The 27,919-nt window shown below is 40.1% G+C and overlaps 3 protein-coding genes across 4 annotated transcripts in view; all 3 read right to left on the reverse strand.

The window, feature by feature from the left end:
* LOC146674194 (uncharacterized) overlaps positions 1 to 11,340 on the reverse strand; it is a 36,051-nt gene extending 24,711 nt beyond the window's left edge. Inside the window, exon 1 of the mRNA XM_085394766.1 lies at positions 11,274 to 11,340. The gene's annotated coding sequence lies outside the window, so the exon portion shown is untranslated. The remainder of the gene's footprint in view (positions 1 to 11,273) is intronic.
* LOC146674195 (uncharacterized) lies at positions 3,129 to 25,899 on the reverse strand. Of its 2 annotated transcripts, none has more exons than XM_085394741.1 (3): positions 25,839 to 25,899; positions 11,274 to 11,351; positions 3,129 to 6,313 (listed from the first exon to the last, which is right to left on the reverse strand). In XM_085394741.1, exon 3 carries the CDS (start codon positions 6,261 to 6,263, stop codon positions 4,395 to 4,397), a length of 1,869 nt encoding a protein of 622 aa, XP_085250867.1. In that variant the 5' UTR covers positions 6,264 to 6,313; positions 11,274 to 11,351; positions 25,839 to 25,899; the 3' UTR covers positions 3,129 to 4,394. The 2 variants fall into 2 exon arrangements, with proteins under 2 accessions (XP_085250867.1, XP_085250876.1); XM_085394750.1 differs by lacking the exon at positions 25,839 to 25,899 and adding an exon at positions 11,932 to 11,985.
* Positions 17,150 to 27,575, reverse strand: LOC146674196 (uncharacterized). The gene is made up of 3 exons (XM_085394824.1): positions 27,511 to 27,575; positions 25,839 to 25,912; positions 17,150 to 20,638 (listed from the first exon to the last, which is right to left on the reverse strand). The coding sequence occupies exon 3, from the start codon at positions 20,519 to 20,521 to the stop codon at positions 19,382 to 19,384; it is 1,140 nt and encodes a 379-aa protein (XP_085250950.1). The 5' UTR covers positions 20,522 to 20,638; positions 25,839 to 25,912; positions 27,511 to 27,575; the 3' UTR covers positions 17,150 to 19,381.
* Between the last annotated feature and the right edge of the window lie 344 nt (positions 27,576 to 27,919).

Genomic DNA, 27,919 nt, shown 5'->3' on the forward strand with positions numbered 1-27,919 from the left:
CAGGTTTGGCAACCTCCTGCTCCAGCAAGCTCCGGCCTGATTTCAAGTCCTGTGTCTGGGACTCCAAGCCTGATTATCAGCCAGCTCCTCCTGAGCCATGCTCAGTTTCTGCTCTGATGCCTTGAGCTCTTACTGAGGGCGGAAACCTCAGAGTCTTTTCCGTACAAGTCAGATCGAAGTCCATCGATGTTTCCCTTGCTTTGCTCCACGGCCTTCTGCAGCTCTGCTGTTCGGCTCTTCTCAGAGGTCAACTCCTGGCCGAGCCTCGACACCTGTGCCTTCAGCTTATTTTCTTCTTGTGGTTTTGTCCATTCTGAGGTGCCTCCTGACCTCAGTTACTCCTCCTGTCTCTGGCACGCCCTTTTTGCTGCCCGATCATCTGTGTTGGTCCGTCACTGTCCTGCACAGTTTTAATGCAGAGTTGTTAAGGTCAGCATTCTTTTGCTCGCCCTCACTTTTCATCTGGGCTTAATGGGCATCTCGTCACAGCTCTGTCAGCTGAAGCTGTCTGGAAATCTCCCCCGTGTAGTGAAACGGGCCTTGGATTTAACGCTCTCCGTCTCCGCTGCATGAGATCGTTTTCCTGCAGCAGTGTTGACGTTTTCAGGTTGTTGTTGTGGGTCCAGCTGCTGTAGCATTTGGTCAGGGTCACATCAAAGATGGTAGAGGAGAGAGCAAAGATGGTAGAGGGGAGAGCAGGAGTCCAGGTCAGCCTCGGCTTTCCGGGCCGACAAAGCAGCCTGTAATCAAGCATAAAGAGAAAAAACAAAAACAAAAACAAAACAAAAACAGACGAACAGGAAAATTATGTTGTTTTGGCTGTGTTATTCAGAGAGGGGAGAAACACCGGGCCAGGCCCTGTGTCAGCCTTCTCTCCCCCTTTTGTTTTTTCTCACCATATAATCAACTCATAACCCACCAAGTTGACAGGACAACACATGTACATGTTAAAATTCTTAAGATCATGTTTAAAACCCCAAAAATGGAATTTTCTTTGATTTAGTAATCACTTGTATTAATCAATCAGCAGAAAACATGTCACAATTTGATTCTTTTAACCACTAAATTTGTCGTGTCTTCACTGGTTGGTCAGACCAGTGTCTTTTTTTTTTAAGTTAAGTTGTTGTCCTGCAACCCAGAGAGTTTATTTGTTAGTAGTGGATAAACTTTATCATTTGACAACAGGTTTATGTTAAGTTTCGCTGCTTTAACCTTGCTGGAAAATCTTCACATGTTCATGAATGTAAGCTGTTTCTTCATTGCGTGTGTGTGCGTTTGTAGGTGGGTTAATTAAACTTTTTTTCTCAAACAAGGCATTTCTCTAACACGTGCCTTTCTCTCACATTTCTCTGCTTGTGTGTGTTTTTGTTTCACCTTTTGATGTGATGCTCCGGACGCCTTCCCAACCTCCACAAGTCTGTTGGCCCCAATTTTATGTGTTAAAAACTTCTCTTATTTTCTCCTCTAATTCTCTGCTAGCTGCTGTCTTTTCCACAGCTGCTGATTCTTGCTGAGTGTGGTTTCCATTACTATAATTTTGCTTCGGCCGCTGTGCTTGTGGGGGCAGTTGGTCCAGGCCCGTAGCCACCTGTATTAACACACTAAGAGATTTATTTAATATCATTTTCATCACTGTTAAATAGACCAGCAGGCAACACGCCCACCTTTACAGTGCAGACTACATGCCAGTCTCCCAACACACTCCTCTCTCTACTTCTCAATAATTCTTCACTCTCCCTTTATTTCTCCTTTCTCTACATCAGTTTTAAAACCCAACATATTTCACACCACAAAACTGAAACAAATCACAGCTGTATTTATCACACAATCTTACTCTGCCGACTGAAGTGCCGGTCTAAATCATGCACGATTTGTCTCTTCTATATCAAAACCCAGCCAAGCATCAAACATTCACCCTCATTCAAAACTTTATTTGTAATATTATAATCAGCAAAATCAGCGTCTTATTTACAGGCATGTATCATTGCTTGCAAATCACAATTATAAAACTCAAAAACACGCTAAACAGGAAGCAAAAGTCCTCTGTGCGCTTCACAGCAGCCACCTCATTTGCATGTTCACACACCGTCTAAAAATAGCTCGCAGCGCTGCAGCGCGCTGTCGTCACACACGGCCTCGTCTCACACACAGCTCTATTACTTTATATTACACAGACGTCTTATATTTACAATCACTGTAAGGCCTGACAGATTTAGCGCCTACACAATTTTGACAAATTTAAGTTAACGGGTCCAACCGAAGAAAGTCCAACTTTTTTGTAATCAATTAACCAGTATCAGACTCTAACTGTATCTGGCCTAATCTCTAAAGTCCCTAACTCAATTTAACAGTGTCCAAAAAAGCGCAGATACCATTACAGACTCTAACTCCTAGCTTATTCCGGAGTGCCCCAAGCTCCACAGTCAAGCCAAACTGAACTAACCCTGTTTGCCGACAGGTCAAGGTCGCGCGTCCATGGCCAGGAGGGAGCGTAACCTCCGGGCTATGCGCATCTTAGCAGACTCTAACTGCCGTCCTATAATAATTTATAACACTTTGAAACAACAGTCAGCACCCCAAAACAAGAGTCTGACTGAGGCAAGTGCAACCTAGAGGTCAATGGAGACTCTAACTCACAAAATGACCACTCAGGTCCACTCTTATAACCAATTTGGACTCTAACCAACAAAATGACCAATTCCCTACCAAACTACTTGAGACTCTAACTCAATTTCTTGGGACTCTAACCCAGTATTTAAACTTTTCTTAGCAGACTCTAACTGCTTTACCTTCTTCTTAGCAGACTCTAACTGCTTTAACTCATGAGATTTTTCATCAAAACAGACATCCACCAGTAATTTCAGTGAGTAGACTTTAATAATATCATGTCCAATTTGGCACACTTTGGAAATAGATTCAACAGGTAGTGCCTTACCTTTGTATAAGCCGGCTTATGCCCACTCACGTCAGACCACTGGCTTGTGCCTGTCCGTTGGACAACCTCGGACCGTCCAAACCTCCAACTTCCACCCCAATACCACAGGACGAGCCCCCAAGCTGTTACGAGTTCAAATATTGGGGATGGATACAAGAGGAAAAACCACAATAACAACACTGGTCCGGCCGGGTTGAGTCAAACGATGATTTTAATGATCACACGCGTGGGAGATGGACACCGTATGCAGACAGCATCTTATCTCAAAATGGTGGAGCATTGATCAAACTCTTATAGCCTCTAGTGGCCCCCACCTTATCATCAAAGCCTAAACATTCACATTCTTTCTCTCACACGGCGCCTAAGCTACGACCTTGGCTCCCTGTTTATCTGCTCCTGCTGAGATGGGGCAGAAAACTCCAGTATGTTCTGTTCTCTTCTAATCAGACAAATAAGGCGATGACTTTCTGCAAACAGTATTTCTTATAACTCAGCAGTATAATGCATCATAAAACAATATCATTCATTCACAATAAATCAGCAGTCTAATATAATGCAAATCAGTTTAACAAATGCAATAGTTATCACCTTCTAATTCAGGAGAATAATGCAAACTAAAACTACATAATAATTCACAATCTTTAATTAGGGATCTAACATGGCATAAAATAATATTATAATCCCACAATACATATACATACATATATATAGATATACATACATACATACACACACATATACATACACACACACACATACATATAAATATACATACACACACACATATAAATATACATACACACATGTGTGTATGTATGTGCGTGTGTGTTTATCTGACTAAATTCAGTATGGTTCCAACAACAGTTTTTACAGTAAAATATGCTTTATATGCATGTACAATCCTTAACATACATATATTTTATCTGTGGGTGTGGGGCAGAGTGGGTGTTCGCCCAGGGAACCAAGCAGGCTAGGATTGCCACTGCTGACAAAACACAGAATGTGAAAAAGAGGGGAGGTATGATAACGGAACCTAAAGACTAGAAATTACAAATATTACATCAAGCAGAAAAACAATTAAAAGAATATAAATAGAAATAAACATTAAATATTACAATATTCAATCAAATGGAATGCTAATGTCAAAAAGCACAAAACACTGGGTCAAAGACCCAGTACAATGACAGGTATAGAAGTCTGCAATCGGTAGAGCCTCTTCAAACTTAATATGTCCAAAAGAACTTTGTCAGAGTAATGTCACATTGGTCTGCCAGTTTTGTCATAGCACGACATATGTTGTGGATTTGCTGATGCCTCAGTAACATTTGTTATAAATGAAAGTTTCCACAAATTTCATAATTACCACAATTAAATACACGCTATAATTGCAGTGTGAACAATCTGATTTTTTAAAATGTTTACATAGAATTGGCCGCATTTCAGCACTGACCAATAAAAATTAATTAACTCCAGTGTGGATTAGTTGATGATTTTTGAATGCATCCATGCAACCAAAACCCTTTCCACACTGACAACAGACAAATGGTTTAATGCCAGTGTGGATGGCCTGATGTTCTTTCAAGGAACTCATGCAGCTAAAAGACTTTCCACACTGATCACAGGTGAATGGTTTAACACCAATGTGGAGGAGATGATGTTTTTTTAAGTTTCTACGCCGAGTAAAAGATTTTCCACACTGATCACAGCTGAATGGTTTAATTCCAGTGTGGATGAGCTGATGTTCTTTTAAAGTTTTACTCTGAGTAAAACCCTTTCCACACTGACCACAGACAAATGGTTTAATGCCAGTGTGGATGGCCTGATGTTCTTTCAAGGAACTCATGCAGCTAAAAGACTTTCCACACTGATCACAGGTGAATGGTTTAACCCCAGTGTGGAGGAGTAAATGTTTTTTTAAAGTTGTACTCTGAGTAAAAGCTTTTCCACACTGACCACAGATAAATGGTTTAATTCCAGTGTGGATGAGTAAATGTTTTTTTAAAGTTGTACTCTGAGTAAAAGCTTTTCCACACTGACCACAGATAAATGATTTAATGCCAGTGTGGATGAGAAGATGATCTTTTAAGCTTTTACTATAAGTAAAAGACTTTCCACACAGATCACAGGTGAATGGTTTATCTGTAGTATGGATGAGCTGATGTTCTTTTAAGCCGTTACTCTGAGAAAAAGACTTTCCACACTGATCACAGCTAAATGATTTTAATCCAGTGTGGATGAGCTGATGTTTTTTTAAGTTGCCATTTTCAGTAAAAGACTTTCCACACTGATCACAGCTAAATGCTTTTAATCCAGTGTGGATAAGTTGATGTTTTTTTAAGGTGCTATTCTGAGTGAAAGTCCTTCCACACTGATCGCAGCTGAATGGTTTAATGCCAGTGTGGACAAGCTGATGTTTTTTTAAGTTGCCATTCTCAGTGAAACACTTTCCACACTGAGCACAGACAAATGGTTTATTTGCAGCATGGACGAGGTGATGTTCTTTTAAGCCATTACTCGGAGAAAAAGGCTTTCCACACTGATTGTAGCTAATTGCTTTTAATCCAGTGTGGATGAGCTGATGTTTTTTTAAGCTGCCACTCTGAGTGAAAGTCTTTCCACACTGATCACAGCTGAATGGTTTTACTCCAGTGTGAGCGAGCTGATGTCTTTTTAAGTTGCCATTCTCAGTGAAAGTCTTTCCACACTGATCACAGCTGAATGGTTTTAATCCAGTGTGGATAAGCTGGTGTTTTTTTAACTTGCTATTATGTATGAAAGCCTGTCCACACTGATCACAGCTAAATGGTTTAATGCCAGTGTGAACGACCTGATGTCTTTTTAAGCTGCCATTGTGATTGAAACACTTTCCACACTGATCACAACTAAATGCTTTTAATCCAGTGTGGACAAGGCGATGCTTTTTTAAGCTGCTAACATAATTGAAACACTTTCCACACTGATCACAGCTGAATGGTTTAACTCTAGTGTGGATGAGCTGATGTTGTTTTAAGCTGCCTTTTTGATTGAAACACCTTCCACATTGATCACAGGTGAATGGTTTAACTCCAGTGTGGATGAGTTGATGTTGTTTTAAGCTGCCATTGTGATTGAAATGTCTTCCACATTGATCACAGCTGAATGGTTTAATGCCAGTGTGGATGAGCTTATGTTGTTTTAAGCTGCTATTACGAGTAAAAGCCTTTCCACACTGATCACACATGAAGCTTCTGTCTCCACTGTCAATGCGCTGGCGTCTTCTGGCCTTCTTCATAGTGATGAAAGTCTTGTCCACAGGGATTACAACTCGTTCATCTTTACTTGCTGGCATTGGTTGGTCAAAAATTTGGAGAGGTTTCAGCACGCTTCCCCTTCTTTTGCCTATGACAAAGATGACAAAGAACTAAAACAGTGAAATGCACTAATGGAATAATAAAACCTATAAAGTGTACATATTAGAGCTGGGCGATAGATTTTTTCATATCACAATGTTTTTTTTTTTTCATTTCCGGCGATAACGATATCTATCACGATATAAGCCAAATAACTATATTTGTAAGATTTAAATGTGCCGTTGCTCACAAGTAAATTGTGAAATAATCAGCAGCTTGTTTTGATTTAAATATTTATTTCCCATAATAAGTAGAGATGGACCGATCCGATATTACGTATCGGTATCGGTCCGATACTGACCTAAATTACTGGATCGGATATCGGAGAAAAATAAAAAATGTAATCCGATCCATTAAATATCACGAAAGCACCTCACAAAACTTGCAACACGCCGTAACTCGCCTCAGAACGTTAGCACGTCGGAGCAGTATGCATCACGTGATAGAGCGGCTGTGGCATGCGGGACCTGTCAGTGGTCTGGATAGCATGTGGAGCTTCGCTAGCAACCCGGCATTTCATCTCCGACAAAGTTATCCCCGAGAGAAGTAAAGCAAGTGTGTAAGTCCATCTCTTAATGTAAAGCATTCCTGCGTTAAGCTTAACAAGCGATATATGGAGCGACTGCCTCTTCTGGCTGCTACTTCAATCATGAAACTGCTTAATGATCAGCTGATCGGCTTTTCTGTCGGGACTCCGTCTCTCTTCTTTGTTTTTGGCCCACTTTGCACCAGAAAGAGGAAACCAGCGGCTGAACAACAGCAGCACGTTTAAGCTTGATAAGCTGTTGTTAGAATTTATTTAATATTACTTTCTACTCGAGGATCTTTTTCTACGCAGCTGACGCTGGTAACTGTGCAGGGGCGGATCTAGCAAAGTTTAGCCAGGGGGGCCGATAGGGCATTAACTGGAAAAGGGGGCACAAAGACATACTTTTCTTTCTTATTCTCATTTAAAATGTCTGGCTGTTATTAAATAATTATCTGAATCTTACACCCAAAGTTTTAATCTGATGTAAAATGTATAGAAGTCCATTACTGTATATAGTAACTGTTAAGTCTAATATACCCTAGTAAGCTATAGTACATTTTCCTTTGGGAAGGTACCATCTGTGCAGTCTGCAATTTTGTTGAAGAAAGATGTTGAATCTATTTAATATTTCTTGAAAAATAATTGATTTCTGTGCATTTTTTTTTCACACTGCATCAAATTAAGGTTGATTACGTCGATTAAGCATCATGAGGTGGAGCGTGAGGGGTGGTTCCCTATTTTTTATTTATTTATTTTTGTTGTTGCTGGGAGTTGGAACCCTATTAGTTAGGTTGCTTAATATTTACGCTAAGTACTCTTTAAAATACCAGAATAGGGAGGATGGTGTAGGTTTAAGTTTATTAGATTGATCAGTATTTCGGAACTATGAAATATTTTTTTTTGCATACAGGTATAACAGAATAGCTTTAGTGTAGTTGTTCTTTTAAACTTGAGTATGAACTTATACAAAATGCAGCAAGATATTTAAAACAAAAAACAATTTTGTTGATTAAAAAACACTATATCGGATTCATATCGGTATCGGCAGATATCCAAATTTATGATATCGGAATCGGTATCGGACATAAAAAAGTGGTATCGTGCCATCTCTAATAATAAGTTCAACAGGGTAGATGTACTTAAGGAACATGAGACTTTTTCAGATAAATAAAGGCAAATATTGCAAACTACACAAAAGGCAGCCGCTAAAGCGTTTAAGTTTCAAAATAGAACAAATGAAACAGACTAAATTGTCAATTCCACTTAGAAACAAAATATTAATTCTAAAAATAAATCTTAGTTTGTTTTACAGAAGAACAGACAAAATTGACTAACTTTTGTCAATATCAAATAAACTGAGAACTAAAAGGAAATTCTCAACCTCTCCTTGTTGTATAGCTTAGCTTTTCAAACAGTTTTAACAGTTACTTTAGTTTGACAAAAGCCGAATGACGAATTAGCGCTTTCAGTCAGAGATTGAGCATACACCGGTTTATTGTATTTCCAGACTTGCTTTCGGCACAATTTACAGTGCACGCTAATAGCCGAAATACCTTCACACTACGGAACTTCTGCGGCTCTTCCGTTCGACAATCTCTCCGACATTGGAACCATCATCCGTTTTCTCTTCGGTAACCTTTGGTCACGCTCTCGGTTGATTTTTCTCTAGTCGGCACACTAATTTCCTCCATTACCCAGGCGGCACGGCCACTGGCTGCTTCCCAAACAAATACACATGTGCAGCTTGGCACTTGTGCTGTACGTCAGCGGTCCCCAACCTTTTTTGCGCCATGGACTGGTTTATGCCCGACAATATTTTCATAGACCGGCCTTTAAGGTGTCGCGGATAAATACAACAAAATAAAACTAGTACCAGTACCGAAAAAAAGAAAATTTATTCATAACACGCGTGAAAAGACCAAGGAAAACCGAGTAAACGATAAAAACGATAACAAAATAACGCTGAAAACCGATAAAAACCCTGAAAACTATACATTTCACACCTGAGCCTCAACTCTCGCGACAGGGTACCAAACGACTCACGGACCGGTACTGGTCCGAGGCCGGGGGGTTGGGGACCTCTGCTGTACGTAACAAGTCACGTGACGTGATGCTGCGGCTGTGATTGGTTCGGCTCTGCGCTACTTAATTTGGATTGGCTGTTCTTTTTTTTCTTTTTTTTTTTTAAGAGGACAAGAGAGATGAGGCCTATCGCAATCCGGTTGTTCAGTCTGACGTCACTAGCCGTGTCTGGGCCTAAACTCCGCTGCAGGTCCATATATCAAACGATCACTATGGCATTACTGAGAGTTGAAAAACTGTCTAAAGTCTTTCATCTTTAATAAAATGATCAGCGTTCTGCTCTACCAGGTGTAACAATTGAGTTTAACATCCAGGCATCCATGAAAATGGAATTTATGACATTTAACGGAGTTAGAAGTTAGCAGGGAGTTAGCTCGCTAGCTTCTATCTAAATACAATATAGCATGTCCTGACTGCAGGGTTTTGGAAACAAATTAAAACGTACAGCTCTGTTATCACTTCCAGCATAAATGAAGACAGAAAACTAAACAGCAGTGACGTTTGTAGGGTTACTGAAGTTGAGCTACCTGGTATATAATGATGTGCTACGTGACCGCTAGCGACACAGCTATGTTAGCATAATATAAACAAGTTAACTTTTTTCCACTCGATAAAAGTTAACGTGAGTGTTCTCGGTGGTCAGGAACAAATGTAATCGCATGGCAGGATGCTGTAAAAGGACCAAACTTCAGCCAGGAGAACAACTGAGATAATCCATCCACAATACGAGGTTAGTCATTCATATACTGCTGCATGGGCTGGGCTGTAGTTACATCATAAGGTTTTAAAAACTGAGCTTAAATAAATGATTAGCGGTAATAAAAGCCGAGGGAGGTCAACAGTGATCACTGACTGTTTTAGGAGCTTTTTGAGATCAAATAGAAGAAAATACATAACATTAAACATGTTAACAACACAAAAGCCATATTAAACGCAGACTACTTTAGACCCGGAAGTGGGATTCGTCGCATCATCACTGAACAACCGGATAGTTTAACTTTTCTATCGAGAAAAAGTTATTTCGCAATACATATCGTTATCGTTCTATCGCCCAGCTCTAGTACATATACATACATATATCTACACACACACACACACACACACACACACACACACACACACACACACACACACAGTGAGAAAAGTAGTAATCAAGACAACTGACTATTTTAAAGAATCTGAATTTTTTTTAAGAATCTAAAATATGAATATGTTTTGAGTTATTTAACAGTTTTTTGTCTCTTAATTCCATGAGTGTTCATTTGGAGATTGATCCTTTAAATTAGTAGCTAAAATGTAAAAAGCCATTATAAAATAGAAAAATTATGAGAAGGTAGTAAAGTAAGTAGGGCTGTTCGACATAACAATATGTATCGGATGACGATGTGAAAACATCTATTGTTTCATTTTACGCTATCGTTTGTTTCGTGGTGTCGCAAAATAAACTGTTTACGGCAATATTTTTTCATCGTTTTGATGGTCACTGTAGTGGCTACAGTATATTACTTTCTGCATCGTTTCATGCATCGGTTAAAACACTCGACTCCAGGTACACGACGCCCAGCTGGAAACACTTCATACAAGTCGAGCTGCCCGAGATTCACAGAATTTACAGAAAATGTTACATTTTTGTGATTTATAGTGTTATCAGGATAGATGTCTTATATCGGGATATGAGATTTTGGTCATATCGCACAGCCCTATGAGAAGGTGTGTCCAAACATTAGACCGGTGGCTTAGTTAGCCTGGCTACAGAGCTGTTCCTGTTTTCCTCATTTACTAAGATTTCATAACTTTACAGGGGGCTTTTTCTTGTCCAGGTCAAAAGGGGTTCTCCTAAATTAGTCTTCAGTGTAGGTGTACTTATAAGTTCTTCCAGGGAGTCAAACTTCTCTGGTTTGTTGCCTTCATTTTCAGAGCGGCCAAAGTGTGCAGAGGATGTAATACTATTAACAAAATACACTATCAGAGATTATCAGAGGGAATAAAGCACAACTGTGTATCAGCTGTGAAAAATGTATCATGTGCAAAACTAGAACATATTATCAGATACTTTATGATAGCAACATGTAGAGTGTGTAAAGGTTAAAAAAAAAATCCAGGACCAAAAACTGATCCTTGAGAAGCTTATTTTCAGGAGGGTTAAAAACGGCTAACTTCATCTATCCATTGATTTAATGTAAGCAGGTTGAGAACATTATTTTTCTTCAGCAGTGATTTGTCTCTCATTTGGGATAAACAAGCAAAATGTCACTGTGTACAGAATTAGATGTTATTATTATTAAAATAATAACCAATTAATGTCTGTAGAATAATGTTGGCGATTTTTCTTTGTCACCTTCGATGAAGAACCAATGTTTCTGACTACAGGTGCTGAGATGCTCCTCCTGCAGACTCTTCGCCTGCTGCCAGTCACCTGTGACAGAAAAAAGATTTTTATATTTAAGCCAGTTAAATTTATTGTATTATTGTAGGGCACTACTGCAGACCATTGTATTGTGTAGCATTATTTTGCCTCGTAGGTTCAGCACCAATATCATAATCAGAAAAACCTTATTAATCCCAGAGGAAAACTAAGTTGTCATAGCAGGAAATATACAACAAACAACATGCACTCACTGAGTGCAGAAACAGAGTTATGATGGATAAATATTATATAAAAAGATAAATATTGAGCTAAAGGTATCAAAATAATTTAAAAAAATAGTAGGAACAAAAAGAAAGAAGACAGGGAGCTGCTACAACAGCCTGCGCCATCTTAAAAGACATATTACTGATTCTGTTATTGTGGAATCTGTTGTATTTTTAGCCACCTCATGAAATCATAATACTCAGTACAACATCTTCATATGAAGAAAAACTAGCAGAACACAAATGATTAAAACAAAATAAGGCCCTCAATCCCCTCTCAGAATAACCCGAAATAAAGATCCCCCAGCGGAGAAGGCCGGCTTTGTAGTTGAACTAGGACTAGTAAAGACAGCTGGCTCACTCACCTCCCTGTACGTTAATGGCTACCTTGCAGAGAGACCAAGCTTCCGAGCTACGAAACGTACATCTTTCCAATTACGCATGAGAAACAGAAACGTGATATGCCGGAGACCAGAGGGGCAGTAGTAAGGAAGCTCAGTACAGTCACACTATATTTCCCTTAGACGGATTAAAAATACAAACAAAGAAAAAAAAACTAAAAGTCCCCGTGGAGGATAACAAGTATGATGACTGTGGTTACACTGTTTCTTCTGAAAGCCTACTTTGTGCTCTGGGCGGGCACGGGCACTACGTCTTCTTCGTCTTTGTGGTTTGTCGGCGGTTGGCAACAAACGTTGGCAAACAACGATGTGGTGCAATACCGCCACCAACTGGTTTGGAGTCTGTTCATGATTCGCTCATCAGAATAGAATAGAATAGAATAGAGTAGAATTCAGCTTTATTGTCACTTGCATCCATCCAGAAGTGCTTTAGCCATGATAACGATATATTACAAATATATATTAGCAATAATATAGATATGTAAATATATTACAGAAATGGGTCTATTATGGTATGTTATAATGTACACGGTATGAAGGTATGTTATAAATGTGAAAAACTATACAGACATGAAATAAAAAAAAACTATACAGAAATATGAGATATACAGCTATACAGAAATGGGAACTATGCAAGTTATAAACAGTTGTAGAATTAAAATTATCGTATTGTACAGAATGATTATTTACACAGAATTATACAGTATTTCAGTTAAGATAAGTGAGATATGTGGATAATTTCTACAGAGGCTATATAAAATGCTAGTGGTTGTGAATGGTGGTTCAGTCCATGTTATTATTGTGTGTATGAGGGTACAGTTGTCCATTGTGTGTGTGTAGGTGGTTGTGGCTGTTTGTATCTCCAGTCCATGGCTTTGTCCCAATTCAGGGTCTGCACGCTTGAAGTACGCACACTACGCGTACTACGTACAGTGCGTACTATAAGTACGAGCAGTGCGGAAGTGAGAGGCTTGTGAAATGGGACGGTCTAGCCTTCGTCGCCCTCTTCAGGTTGCCTAGCAACCATGATACTAACTGCGAGAAATGTTACATACAGCATTGTTTGACAGAAATGAAGGAGAAAAAATGTTTTGTTGGTCATTCATTTTTGTCATGACATCACTTTGATTAGCTGAGTATCTGAGGCTGAGACCACAGGACTGTAAAACATGATTGTTGGGCTTCATTTCTGTACTGAACAGTCATTTCAAGAGTAGTTAGTAATAACAATTAGCTAATGCTGTTCATGAGACTAAAATCATCTCACTGCGGTAATGTAAATATAATATGGCCAATATATTGCTGTTCTCTCTTTGGCTCTCGGTGAAGGCAGTTGCACTTTTCTCCTCTCCTCCTTCCCCTTATCTTCCCTGCTTAGTCTCTTGTGTCCTTGTCCTGTCTCGTGTGTATTACTTTACCTGGAACAGTCTCTCACAGTCGTTCTCTAAAACCTAAAAGAGAATTATGGATTTGATCAACTAGACCAGTTGATCAAATCTCTGAATGCTATTGACACCCTTTTCTCAATGAGAAGTCCTGGCTCGGGAGAGCCCAAGTGCCCTACAGGGACTTTCCCTGCCGGATACACGATGGATGGGTGGCAGAAATGGAGGATCGTGTGCCTGGCGGGACTGTCGATCGAGGACGCTGAAGATATCTACCTATTCGGAACCATGATAACAGGGTTCTTGCTGATCGGAGCTGGCTTGGCCCTGGCTTATTGGAGAATTAAGACAGCGTCTTAATTTGCTGTAAATCTGTGGCTGCGATTAATCACTTTACTGGAAACTTTATTAACTAGTAACTTCATCAGTCATGACAGAAGCTAATATTTCTGTCCTAACATCGTTTAAACAGCAACAGCTTTACTACAATATAAGCTAACGTTTACACCGCAACTTTAAGCTAGCACCATAAAGACGGTAAAACACGTAATAATATCAACGTTTAGGGAGCTCTATAGTATTCAATGAGAGGACCCTGCACGTCAATCCTCGATGCAAGGGGGGTAACCTGTGCGTCGATAAGTGAAGCAGAGGTAGCCTGACCATGCGTCACACATTTGACAAGTTGGGAGTGAGAACGTGTTGCCGAAACACCCGATGAATCCAAGGTCCACTACTGACGATGTGTCCCATACAATAATCTAGATCAGATCTCTAATCCCCTCCCCCCCCCAAAAAAAAAAAAAAAAATGTCAGACTAGCTTGGGTAAATGTCAGGGAGTTTTTATTGTTTTATTTGCTTATGCTTCAAAAGTTTTGTTATACATATTTCACCAGACACAGTTTTCTGTTAAAACAGGAAGCTGAGCCTGTGACACTGACAAGAGACCAGGGGCCCGTTCTTCGTACCTCGCTAAGTAGGTTAGCCGGATTAGATTGTTGACGATTTCGCGTGATCCTGGATCAGTCGGTTCCCCGAAGCTCATCCGGGACTTGCTGTCATAGCAACAGAGCCGTAAGCGTAAACCTGCTCGGGAGCAGGTTTACTTTATGTAAACAGGATTAGATCGCGGCCACGCAGGTATGTCCGCGTCATCATACGAAAGCAATGTAACTAAAGACAATGCAGCACCTGATCCATTTATTGATTTCACACAGGTCATTTCCTAAAAAAGGGAAATGTACTATTAACATTCTATTACATGTATGTGATTATTACAGATTTAATTCATATTTCAGAGTAGCAATTGTAAATTACTTCGTGTAATCAAGATGAGAGACCACGGCTATAAAAGCGAAGGTGGATTTGGGAAGCCTGTCGCAGCCATGTCCTGTCCGTATACGCGAGCCACCCATTGCGGAAGGTGCAAGATTGATAAGGAGAGTCCTCAGAACTCAGCGTATATTGCGGGACAGACAGGATCCTTTAGCTCAGCGCGACAGTGTGCTCATAGAGAGATATCGATTTTCCCGTGAGGGTATTATTCACTTAACCAACTTGTTGACGAGGGGGTGCAGGACCACCACCTGTCTTTTTTTCCTCTGCCCTTTTCTTGGTTGCTGTTATAAACAAACAGATTATTCCAGGGTCTCTTTCCAAGAGACTAAAAGCAATATAAGTGATAAATATTACCATTCTGTAGAATATTCTTATATTTCACTTTTACCTGTTCCCATGTTCTAGTGGGTCCTGTCGTGGCTCTAATGTGAAAGAGGATAAAATATAACATATTATAATATAATGTAATATAATATTGGATAATATAGTGTAATATAATAAATCTACCCTACCGCCTACTGGTGTTGGCCAGAGGGGCCGATGGCGCGATATGGCAGCCTGGCTTCTGTCAGTCTGCCCCAGGGCAGCTGTGGCTACAACTGTAGCTGCCTCCACCAGTGTGTGAATGTGAGAGTGACTGAATAGTGGCATTGTAAAGCGCTTTGGGTGCCTTGAAAAGCGCTATATCAATCCACTCCATTATTATTGTTATTATTAAATTACTTACGAGTTTAATTTGTCAGCAACTTTCTGCCAGCCCTCGCTCCTTGCTTTTGCAGCCTTTGCAGTGTTCCCTTGCGTTCTGATTAAACTCTGAAACTCCTGAAATCCCTCACTCAAGAGTTCTTGCTCTGCTGCCGAAAAATACCGAGCCGAGCGCGCTCCGTCGACATTTTCGCCGACCAATCAGAGGGTTGCCGATCAATGTTTCTACTATCGATGCGTGGCCCCTTTTACGACACCCAGTGATGTCACATTACTGCGTCCAGCTGTACTAATCGTCAACAGCAGGTGTGTTCGGGGAACCGGATTAGCGAGCTCACGGTTAGCGCGATGATTTGATCTTGGATGTGTCATTTGATCTTGGATGTAGTAAGCGACGTACGAAGAACGGGCCCCAGCACAGAAATACATATCCGCAGAAGTTGACTTGCATTATATTATTCTTAGAAATTGACCTGCAACACACATACTCTGTGACACACACACACACACACACACACACACACACACACACACACACACACACACACACACAGCTTGCATGCAGACAGACATCAGGACCTGCGTGACAGGAAATGTGATTATATTTGCATATTGACGATGTAACCTATAAAAATAAACGAATACTTCAGTTCGGTGTGATTTGCTCTGAGCTTTTCACCCGTGCAGCACGTTAACCTACACAAGTGTCTCATTGTTGTTTATTCACCTGACTGTTTGTTAACTGTAAATCTCTGACAGTAAATGACCAAAAGTTGAGGCACACAGCGATGTGTGCTGCTGGTAAAGTCTCTGGGCTGCCTTTCCTCATAGAAGCCATCCCTCACGATTCTCACCATTTAAAGTAATGCATTATCCGGGACTACTTTCAACTTTCTTTCTCAATCTGAGCCACAGAATTGATTGTGTGGAAATGAACATACTTGTGCGGTATCTGTATTTGTTCCAGGCAACCCAGTGGAAATCAGCCAGAAAGAATTTTCAGTAATTGACAAAATCATTTCCAAATTTATTTGGCAAGGCAGGAGAGCTAGGATTAAATATAAAACATTACCACTTCCTAAAGAAGAGGGATGTTGAGCCTTACCAAACCTTAGCCTTCCTATGCGGCTCAAATCAAGCCTCTTGTTTATTTCTGAGAATCAAAATTCCACGCTAGATGGAAGGACAACAAGCTCTCAATAATTAAAGACCTACCAATACAAGCAATCTTCAAAGTCCATGGATCAAAGCTCAGTGGAAACTATGGTAAATGGCCTGTATTTATATAGCGCTTTACTAGTCCCTAAGGACCCCAAAGCGCTTTACATATCCAGTCATCCACCCATTCACACACACATTCACACACTGGGATATGGGATAAAGTAAAAGGAGAATACAAGTTATAATAATAAATAATAAAATTCAGATACTTTAATGGTAGCAGCATCACAGCAGATGGCCGCCCCTCCCTGAGCCTGGTTCTGCCGGAGGTTTCTTCCTGTTAAAAAGGGAGTTTTGTCTTCCCAATGGCGCCAAAGTGCTGAACATGAGAGGTTTTTGGACCAATTTTGTGTTCTCCATTCTTTAAGCACCGGTTTGAGCACCGTTTGAGCACCGGCACCGTTTCAAAAGTACCGATTTGGCACCGGTATCGGATAAAACCTAAACGATACCCATCCCTACTGTTAAGGTTCACATAATTGAGGAAGGGTACAAGAGATGATCGAAGAATAACCACACTGATCCGGCCGGGTGAAGTCAAACGATGATTTTAATACACGCGTGGGAAGATCACTGCAGACAGCAATTGATCTTCGACTTAATCAAAGCATACACAGATTTTTATAGCATCAGGGTTTGAATTAATGACGCCCCTTCATACGTCACAGACAGAATACATACATACATCAAATCAAAACCACAATGACTTTTAACACAGTTTAAAAGAACGTTGTCTTTTATCTTCATGGCCGGTACTTCCTGTCACTGCCAGATGCTCGCTTGTCATCTTGACACCTCAGCAGCAGTTCTGCGACAAACTGCTCTTTTTGCAACCCCAAGCAAAACATGATTAAACTTCCACCTATAAATGATTCTCTCTAACTGAGTGTGTGTGTGTGTGTGTGTCGTCCTCAAATGCTCTCTCAATTCACTCGTTGCACTTCTGACCTTTTACCAGACCAGAGGCTCATCCTTATGTGTAATAACCTAACTGAAACTACATGTACTATGTTGAATAAATGTTTTAATCAAGAACCTCTACTAAAAGCTTAGTAAAAGAATATAAAAGTATAACAGACAATTTGAATAACCTAGTAATTCAAATAGCCTCGTCTAACCTGCTCCTCAGAATAACTTAGACTCTGCTTTCACTTCTGCAAACTCTCTGCAACTTCCTGTCAGCCTGCAACTTATTCTTTCTAAAACACACACTGTTTAAACCTCTGAATACAATATCAATGCTGCAGATTATATTATTAATGCAATGGTAATGATGATTATTTACCAATAGCAGTAAAATAATTTCCCTGCTCCACAATACATACATACATACATACACACACACACACACACATAAATATATATTGTAGGGGTGCAACGATATTCGTATCGATATTGAACCGTTCGATACAGTCCTTTCGGTTCGGTGCCAGAATTGTGAGTGATTGCTGAAAATGTTGAAATGTACTCACTCACTTTTTATTATTATTTGTAAATATGTGTACAAATGGTTGGTTTTTTGTACTGTTTTTATCAATAAATCTCAGCAACAAAGGACATACACCCATGTGTGTTGATTTCTCCCTAAGATGGCAAACTGAAACACTCCGAGTTGGTGACTTTTGGAGATTTATTTCCCTGGATGATTGAGAATGCATCAAGACGAACACAAAAGGAAGTTCACAGCTTTTAGCAGCTCCCCCACCCCCTCATTCACACACCCCCACTCCCCTCCAGAATTCCCAGATAACAACCTAATTTACATATGAATGACTAGACAATTTAGCTTCCACTTGGCTGAAGCTAAAGCCTAGCTAAAAGCCTACCAGCCATTTGGCTGGAAGGCGGGTTTTAAAGGTAGAAAGGTAGAAGGCTGGGCACTGCTGCTCTCGGGGGACTCTAAGTGTTAATCGTGCAGCCCTACCATTGACCAACAACCACTGACCAAAACCTTGATCAGTGGTCTTTGATCAGTGGGTTATTGATAACAATGTCATCTGCAAACATGATAATCCAAAGAGACTGTTAACTTATCTTGCATGTCAGCCTGTCCATCACAACTGGAAGCAAGAAGGGGCTCAGAATTGATGTAATCCCACCCCCACCTTCAATCAATCTGTTACCACACATTTCACCATTCTGTTTTCATGTCCTGCACCACCAGATCCACAAAGACATAGTGAAGATCTGACAGTCTCCATCAAACCCTCAAAGCAAACATCACATCTGTGAATCTCTTTCCATTTACTTGCTCATTTTACATAGTCCTAAGTCTTTCTAATACTTAGCTTGCTCAATGCTGTCAAAGTTTATCCACACTCGCTTTCACCAGAGAGCATGTAGAAGGTCTTAACTGATATAACGGACTTTCTCGCAGTAGCATTGAACAGGAGATTAAAGCTGAATTCTGTCAGGCCTGATCAAGTTTTTAAGTTTGACCAGGCATACAGAAGATTTGTTCAGATCAGCTGTGTTTCTCACTCTGTCCAAAAGAACTCTGTCAGAGTACTGTCACGACGGTCTGCCAGTTTTGTTACAGAGGGACACTTTGTCAGTTGAACAAGTTTGTGTTATGGATATAAAACTTTCCACCCCATTCACGTTTCAGTGTTTTAATTTTAAGATGGTTGATATCTTTATTTTTTTAGATGATTAAACTAGACTTTCCACACTGACCACAAATGCTTTAATTCCAGTGTGAATGATCTGGTGCTTTTTAAATGTGTCTATATAAGTAAAAGCCTCCACAGTGATCACAAAACAATTATTTGACTCCAGTGTGGATGACTTGATGTTTTCTTAAATTACTAATATGAGTAAAAGATTTTCCACACTGGCCACAGACAAAAGATTTAACTCCAGTGTGGATGAGTTGATGTTTTCTTAAATTACTAATATGAGTAAAAGACTTTCCACACTGGCCACAGACAAATGATTTAACTCCAGCATGGATTAGCTGATGATCTTTTAAGTGACTTCTATGAGTAAAAGCCTTTCCACACTGATCACAGGTGAATGCTTTAACTCCAGCATGGATGAGCAGATGTTGTTTTAAGTGACTATTGCGATTAAAAGCCTTTCCACACTGATTGCAGCTGAATGGTTTAATTCCAGCATGGATGAGCTGATGTTGTTTCAAGTGACTTTTGTGAGTAAAACAGTTTCCACACTGATCACACCTAAAAGGTTTTACTCCAGCATGGATGAGCTGATGTTCTTTTAAATGACTTTTGTGAGTAAAACAGTTTCCACACTGATCACACCTAAAAGGTTTAACTCCAGCATGGAGGAGCTGATGTCCTTTTAAGTGACTTTTGCGAGTAAAAGACTTTCCACACTGATCACAGCTGAACGGTTTAACCCCAGCATGGATAAACTGATGTTCTTTAAAGTTCCTTTTGTGAGTAAAAGCCTTTCCACACTGATTACAGCTAAATGGTTTAACACCAGAGTGGATAAGCTGATGTTTTTTTAAGCTTCCATCCTGAGTAAAAGCCTTCCCACACTGTTCACAGCTGAATGGTTTAAATCCAGTGTGGATGAGCTGATGTCCTTTTAAGTTACTTTTGGAAGTGAAAGACTTTCCACACTGTTCGCAGCTGAATGGTTTAACTCCAGTGTGGATGAGCTGATGTCCTTTTAAGTTACTTTTGGAAGTGAAAGCCTTTCCACACTGTTCACAGCTGAATGGTTTAAATCCAGTGTGGATGAGCTGATGTTTTTTTAAACTGTGATGCTGAGAAAAAGACTTTTCACACCGATCACAGCTAAAGGGTTTAACTTCAGCATGGATGAGCTGATGTCTTTTTAAGCTGCTATTATGAGTAAAAGACTTTCCACAACGATCACATCTAAAGCTTCTGTCCCCACTATCGGTGCGCTGGTGTCTTCTGGCTTGCTTCATAGTGGTAAGTCTTTTCCACAGGGATCACAACTGGTTTATCTGTACTTGTTGGCCTTGGGTGGGTTATTTTTAGGTCATCGGTGTGCAGAGGTTTTGGCTTGCTTTTCCTTCTTTTGCCTATGATGACAAAGAATCAAAATAGTGACACGCAGTTATGGAACAACAAAACCTACATAAATAAATAAATAAATAAATATAGTTTTTTTTCTTCTTTTTTTTTTTTACACCGTGTAAGAATATTCAACACTGCTATCAATACATTTTTCAAAAATTGTCTCTGTGCAAGATGGGTTTAATACTGTTTGTCCATGATTGCACCAAATTGGCACAGCACTGATCCTGTGACAAGGTAGGTATCACCAACTAAATTTGTGCCCCCTGCATTGTGAGCATTCACTGGGCACTGTTAGATTTGTATTGTTGATTGTCATTTATGCTTAGAAGTATCTACTCATAATCAATGTCATGTTGGTAGAGGTTTGATCTTTCTGTGTGCCTCCCAGAGCACTCTGGCATGCACATACAACTTAAGGTCAGGAGAGAGGTCATATCTGCTCTTACTGATTTATGGTATAGAAGGACACCTACTCTGTATCTGGTTAAGTATAAGAGCCTTTTGTTTAGATGGACCGCCAGACTCCTGGCACCAGCTTTGGGGAGTCTTCACAGGGTCACATCTTGACCCCCCCCCACACACAAGGTATTCTTTGTCCACATGTATACCTATATGAAACGTCATATGTTAATGAACCTATGCATATTCATGCAACCACAATAAAAGGAGTGCTATTGGGAAACTGGCTGAGAGTCTGACGGAGGTCAAGTCGGTGGAACGACACTTGGCTCCAGGCAGGTAACACAAAGAACTTTGCCTACTCGTGTCTTGCTTTTGCTGTGTAGTATATTCTCTTGAACGTTCCAGCGAATAGGTTTAAGCTAGAAACCTATCAGGCACGGACTGCGGATCCAGTTTGCTCTGCCTCCATTACAAACGATTAGACGTGGAAGTAGTAATGTTTGAGTTTTGTGATGAAGCAAAAAATGAGTGGATTACATTACCATTCAGTTTGAGGGTTACAACTGAAAATTATATATTTATTGTTCTCACGAGGTACCGGACGGGATTATTTTAACAAACAAAGAACATTTTTTCTCCTGTAACTTTACTGTATGAAGAGCTAAAACCTCCAACATTTCAGGAGTAGTTAGTGATCATTTTCTAGTCATTGGCTTGGAAGGAAGTTGGTTTGGAAGCATATTTGGCAATGCATCAACGTCTGCTTTGCGTTTGTGTGCAACCCCATTAAAAAAAAAACCTTCTATTATTCTAGCAGTGTGTGACAAAGTGGCTAGGACTGAATTCATTTACCATTTGTATATATTGTTATTTTGAGGTCTGTTATCTTATAGTCAAGATCCATCAGGTGCTCCACCAGTTGCAAAACCAATAGACTAAAAACCACCTTCTTCCCGTGGGCTGTCAGAACTTTTAATGCAAACTAAGAATGTGAACAGACTTCTTCCATACAATAACTCTCTTGCTGCTGTTCATTGACTATGTTGCTGCCATCCCATGTGCAATATCTTAGTCTTTCCTTGTTCTGTGCAATATTTTGGTCATCTCTTTTTTTGGTGCTATGTTTTAACCCCTGTGCTATATTTAGGTCTCTGTAAAAAAAAGTCCTGGCTTTTATAGCAGATAACCCCCTGAAAATATTCTCCAGTAAATCCAAAAAGGAAGAAAACCACGAATCGACATATGAACATTACCTGATGCTGCTGAACTAAAGTAGAGCAATGTTGAAGAGGTTTTATTAGAGAAATGGCTACGCATTTTACAATTTGGCATCGTTTGTAAAAGTTTACATTTCTTCAGTAGAAATGAGCAGAAATTAAGCTTTCTGGTCAGATGGCACTTTAAAAAAAACAAACAAACAAAAACAATGGGCAGCAACACTGTACACATCGGTAGACTGATGCATGATAAGCAAGCAAATAATGCAAAAAACTGATTTTTTTTATAATGGCAAACTAGTCTTGAACTACACTGAGAGAGCTGTAGAGCAAGTGTGATTAGTGGTGGAAGCAAGACAGCAAATGCAAGAGGGAGTTCATGACAATATTTATCAAACATGAAGCATAATTTTGATGCTCTTTTGCTTCTGGTTCAGTGAATTTAGTCAGACAGTGATACAACCTGTAGTTTCAGAATCTGTGAGATGTCGACTTTCAGCACCAGACGGCAGGTCAGCGCGTTATATTTAAATATTTTGGCGGAATCTGTTTGCCTGCTCTTTAATCATTATTGTGTTATTCAAACTACAATACATTTCAATCAGGGAAATTTATTTTTTCAAACCACCCATCATCAAGCCTTGAAACCTGGTGCGACTAACTCCTACAAGTGTTCCAACCTTTCTGAATTACTTACAAACTGCTCTGTCTGCATAAAAGCAGTGTTGGAACACACTGTGGTAAGATATCCTTATGAGCATCAGTTGAACATTATTGTACTGCAGAAAGTGATGTTTTGCCACAAAAAAGGTGAGGAACAAGGCAGTTAACTCTAGAAGAGAGAAATAGCAAAGAAAGTCAAGGGGTCAATGAATACATTTTCCTTCACCATTCAAAAGCCCTCAGAAACTGGGACAACTCTGACAGGAAGAGGTCTGGCAGACCCAAAGCCACAACTGAATACCAGGACAGGTTTCTGAGAGTTGACAGGTTGTGTAACAGCTGAGTCACAGGACAAAAGCTTCAAGCACATAAATAGTGGTCATAGTAATCAAGTGTCAGTTGCAACAGTGAATAGAAGACTTCAAGCTGCAGGTTTGATAGGATGAGTTGCAGCAAGAAAGCCAATGCTGAGACATCAGAATAAGAAGAATCAGTATAAGAGGTTTCCCTGAGCCATGAAACACTGCCATTGAACTACGGAAGACTGGAAGGTATAATGAATCAAAATTTGAAATCTTTGGTTCATCACGCAGAACTTGTGCAGCACATACAGTGGGGCAAAAAAGTATTTAGTCAGCCACCGATTGTGCAAGTTCCCCCACCTAAAATGATGACAGAGGTCAGTAATTTGCACCAGAGGTACACTTCAACTGTGAGAGACAGAATGTGAAAAAAAAATCCATGAATCCACATGGTAGGATTTGTAAAGAATTTATTCGTAAATCAGGGTGGAAAATAAGTATTTGGTCAATAACAAAAATACAACTCAATACTTTGTAACATAACCTTTGTTGGCAATAACAGAGGTCAAACGTTTACTATAGGTCTTTACCAGGTTTGCACACACAGTAGCTGGTATTTTGGCCCATTCCTCCATGCAGATCTTCTCGAGAGCAGTGATGTTTTGGGGCTGTCACCGAGCAACACGGACTTTCAACTCCCGCCACAGATTTTCTATGGGGTTGAGGTCTGGAGACTGGCTAGGCCACTCCAGGACTTTCAAATGCTTCTTACGGAGCCACTCCTTTGTTGCCCGGGCGGTGTGTTTTGGATCATTGTCATGTTGGAAGACCCAGCCTCGTTTCATCTTCAAAGTTCTCACTGATGGAAGGAGGTTTTGGCTCAAAATCTCACGATACATGGCCCCATTCATTCTGTCCTTAACACGGATCAGTCGTCCTGTCCCCTTGGCAGAAAAACAGCCCCATAGCATGATGTTTCCACCCCCATGCTTCACAGTAGGTATGGTGTTCTTGGGATGCAACTCAGTATTCTTCTTCCTCCAAACACGACGAGTTGAGTTTATACCAAAAAGTTCTACTTTGGTTTCATCTGACCACATGACATTCTCCCAATCCTCTGCTGTATCATCCATGTGCTCTCTGGCAAACTTCAGACGGGCCTGGACATGCACTGGCTTCAGCAGCGGAACACGTCTGGCACTGCGGGATTTGATTCCCTGCCGTTGTAGTGTGTTACTGATGGTGACCTTTGTTACTTTGGTCCCAGCTCTCTGCAGGTCATTCACCAGGTCCCCCCGTGTGGTTCTGGGATCTTTGCTCACCGTTCTCATGATCATTTTGACCCCACGGGATGAGATCTTGCGTGGAGCCCCAGATCGAGGGAGATTATCAGTGGTCTTGTATGTCTTCCATTTTCTGATGATTGCTCCCACAGTTGACTTTTTCACACCAAGCTGCTTGCCTATTGTAGATTCACTCTTCCCAGTCTGGTGCAGGTCTACAATACTTTTCCTGGTGTCCTTCGAGAGCTCTTTGGTCTTAGCCATGGCGGAGTTTGGAGTCTGACTGTTTGAGGCTGTGGACAGGTGTCTTTTATACAGATGATGGGTTCAAACAGGTGCCATTCATACAGGTAACGAGTGGGGGACAGAAAAGCGTCTTACAGAAGACGTTACAGGTCTGTGAGAGCCAGAGATTTTCCTTGTTTGAGGTGACCAAATACTTATTTTCCACCCTAATTTACGAATAAATTCTTTACAAATCCTACCATGTGGATTCATGGATATTTTTTTTCACATTCTGTCTCTCACAGTTGAAGTGTACCTCTGGTGCAAATTACTGACCTCTGTCATCATTTTAAGTGGGGGAACTTGCACAATCGGTGGCTGACTAAATACTTTTTTGCCCCACTGTATGGAAAGAACTTTTTGAAGAATATAAAGAATAAAACAGGTATGTTCAGCTGTTTTATCTGCCAGGCCTATAAATTGATTCCATGATTTCTTTGTTTAACTCCAACTCATTATTTATACTATGGTTTCGTTTCAGAGTGCAATGAAACACTAAGCTACATAATTTTCAATTGAAAAAAATTCAGAAATTAGGGTGTTCTACCACTTTTGACCGGTAGGGTACGCTTCCACTCAAAAGTTGGACACACACGCTCATTTAATGGTTTTTACTTTTACTAATTTATTTTACTAATTTCTACTTTATAGCTATATACGTCAAATATATGAAGCGAGATAAAAGGAATTATTTGGCAAAGAAAACAATAATGAATAACTGTAAAATATATTATGTCTTATATTTTAGACTCAAAGTGACATCAAATAGATATTCATTTTTCCATTCAGTGTGGGTATGTACCACAAATATATATTTTTTAAACAGAAGCAATGTTTTTGAAGTATTTCGGTGACAAAAGAAAGATTAGAAACATTAAGGAATACTAGTTGCTTTACATTATTTTTCTTTAGCAATGATTTGTCCCACATTTGGTATAAACTGGCAAGATGCCAGTGTGTGCAGGATAAATGTTATTATTACTAACAATAATCATAATAACAGCAGCTTAATGTCTGTAGTTTAATGGTGGTGATTTTTATTTTTGTCACCTTTTATGAAGAACAGATCTCACTGCAGTGGCTGAGCTGCTCCTCCATCAGACTCTCCTCCTCCCATCAGTCGCCTGTGTCATCAAACAGATCTTTATTTTTCTATTCAGTGATTTATTGTACGGCACTACCTAAGAGCATTGTATTGTATTAGGGCTGCACGATTTTGCATAAAATGAGAATCACGATTTTTTGGCTTAGAATTGAGATCACGATTCTCTCACGATTTTCTTTTCCAGTATAAATATTTATTGCACTTATTAACTGCACATCAACTTCGTAACAGTTGAAACCGCAAAATGTTGTACTGCTTGAAATTCCATCTCCACCGTTGCTCGACGCTGCGTGTATAGAGCAGGTAGTGCAACAATAGAAAAATAGTTGCGGGACGGCACAGTGTAGTGTTTGTCTAGGGCGTTGATCATTTTCCTAAATCCCTCGTTTTGCACAGTGTTGATGGGAGCCATATCTTTGGTCAGGTGATAAGTGATAGCCTCCGTAATTTCTTTGTACCTGCGGGAGTTCGACGGGTATAGGGAAGGTTTCCGTTATTGATTTTTGGGTGGTTGACCGGGACGGATTTTCTCCTGTCACTTTCTCGTCATCCCTGACGTGCTCTCCGTTGGTTTTTCCCTGCTAATTTTAGCATCACACGGCACAGCTTCTGTATCACGTGGTATAAGGCTCCGCCCTTGTCATTTGTTGAGCGGAAGAGTGAGCGCTTGTTTTCATGCAGATTACGTCCCGGATCAAAATGCGGTACAATCGTCGTCGTCGTCTTTTTTTTTTTTTTTCTTAAATCGTTGTCATTTGGAAATGAGATCGCACATAAGTATGAATCGAGATCGCGATTTTCTAACGATTAATCGTGCAGCCCTATATTGTATAGAATTATTCTTACTCATACATTCACTACCAACATTAGAATCAGATTCAGAGAAACTCTATTAATCGCAGAGTGAAACTGAGTTGTCATAGAAGCAAATATGCAACAAAGAACAAGCACTCATACAAATGAGCCTTATGATGGATTATGATGGATCAATATTAAGACAAATACAGAGATATATAAATAAAAAGCAAAATTATTGAAAGCAAAATAATTAAAACAAAATAGTAAGATTAAACAGAAAGAAAATGAAAAAGACAGAACCGCAAACGAAACTAAAGAACATTACGTAGACATGGAGCTGCTACAACAGGCTGCCACTAGAACAGTGCCAATTTAAAGACACATTACTGGTTGGTCCCTGAAAGTTTATTCTGGACGTTTTCAGCAGGAGAAACGTTTCGTCACTCATCCAAGTTGACGAAACGTTTCTCCCACTGAAGACGTCCAGATGAACACAATCAAATTTGGGGGTTTACTTACCTGGATAATTGAGCATGCATCAAGGCGTATTACTGGTTGGTGATTCTGTTATTAATTGTGGATTATGCTGTATTTTATCCATCTCATATAATCGTAACTTTCAGTACACCACCTTCAAAAGAAGTAAAACAAATAGCTGAACTCAAATGATTAAACATTTAAGTCCTGAACTGCTGGAAGCTCCAGGCAGACAAACCGAGACGTTAAACACAAGGAACAAACGAAAAAAAATAGCTAAGAGAGAGAAACCCTGTAAACAGTTATAGAGTTAAGCAACCAATGTAGTTATAATGTACTCACTCTGGATCCCCTCTCAGAATAACCCGACCTAAAGATCCACCAGCGGAGAAGGAGACACGTGGGCTTTGTAGTTGGAGTAGGACTAGTAGAGACAGTGGGCTATCTGACCTCCCAGCATGTTACTGGCTACCTTGCAGAAAGAACAAGCTGTGTGAGCTACGAGAGCGTATATCTTTCCAAACACGCATCAGAAACAGAAATGCGGTCTGCCGGAGACCAGAGGAGAAGCAGAAAGGAAGCTCAGCACAGCCACGCGATCTTTGCCATAGCCGGCTTGAAAATAAAACCTAAAGTTCCCCTTGGAAGACAACACGTATGATGACTCTGGTTATACTCTTTATTCCTTAAGCGAACCTTCTGCTGTTTAAACGCGCCGGGAGCTGCTACTTCTTCTTCTTCTTCTTCTTGT

The sequence above is a fragment of the Rhamphochromis longiceps genome, linkage group LG3, assembly GCF_057381845.1.
Source record: "Rhamphochromis longiceps isolate RC_006_pf linkage group LG3, R_longiceps_female_GT1.1, whole genome shotgun sequence".
Classification (NCBI taxonomy): domain Eukaryota; kingdom Metazoa; phylum Chordata; class Actinopteri; order Cichliformes; family Cichlidae; genus Rhamphochromis; species Rhamphochromis longiceps.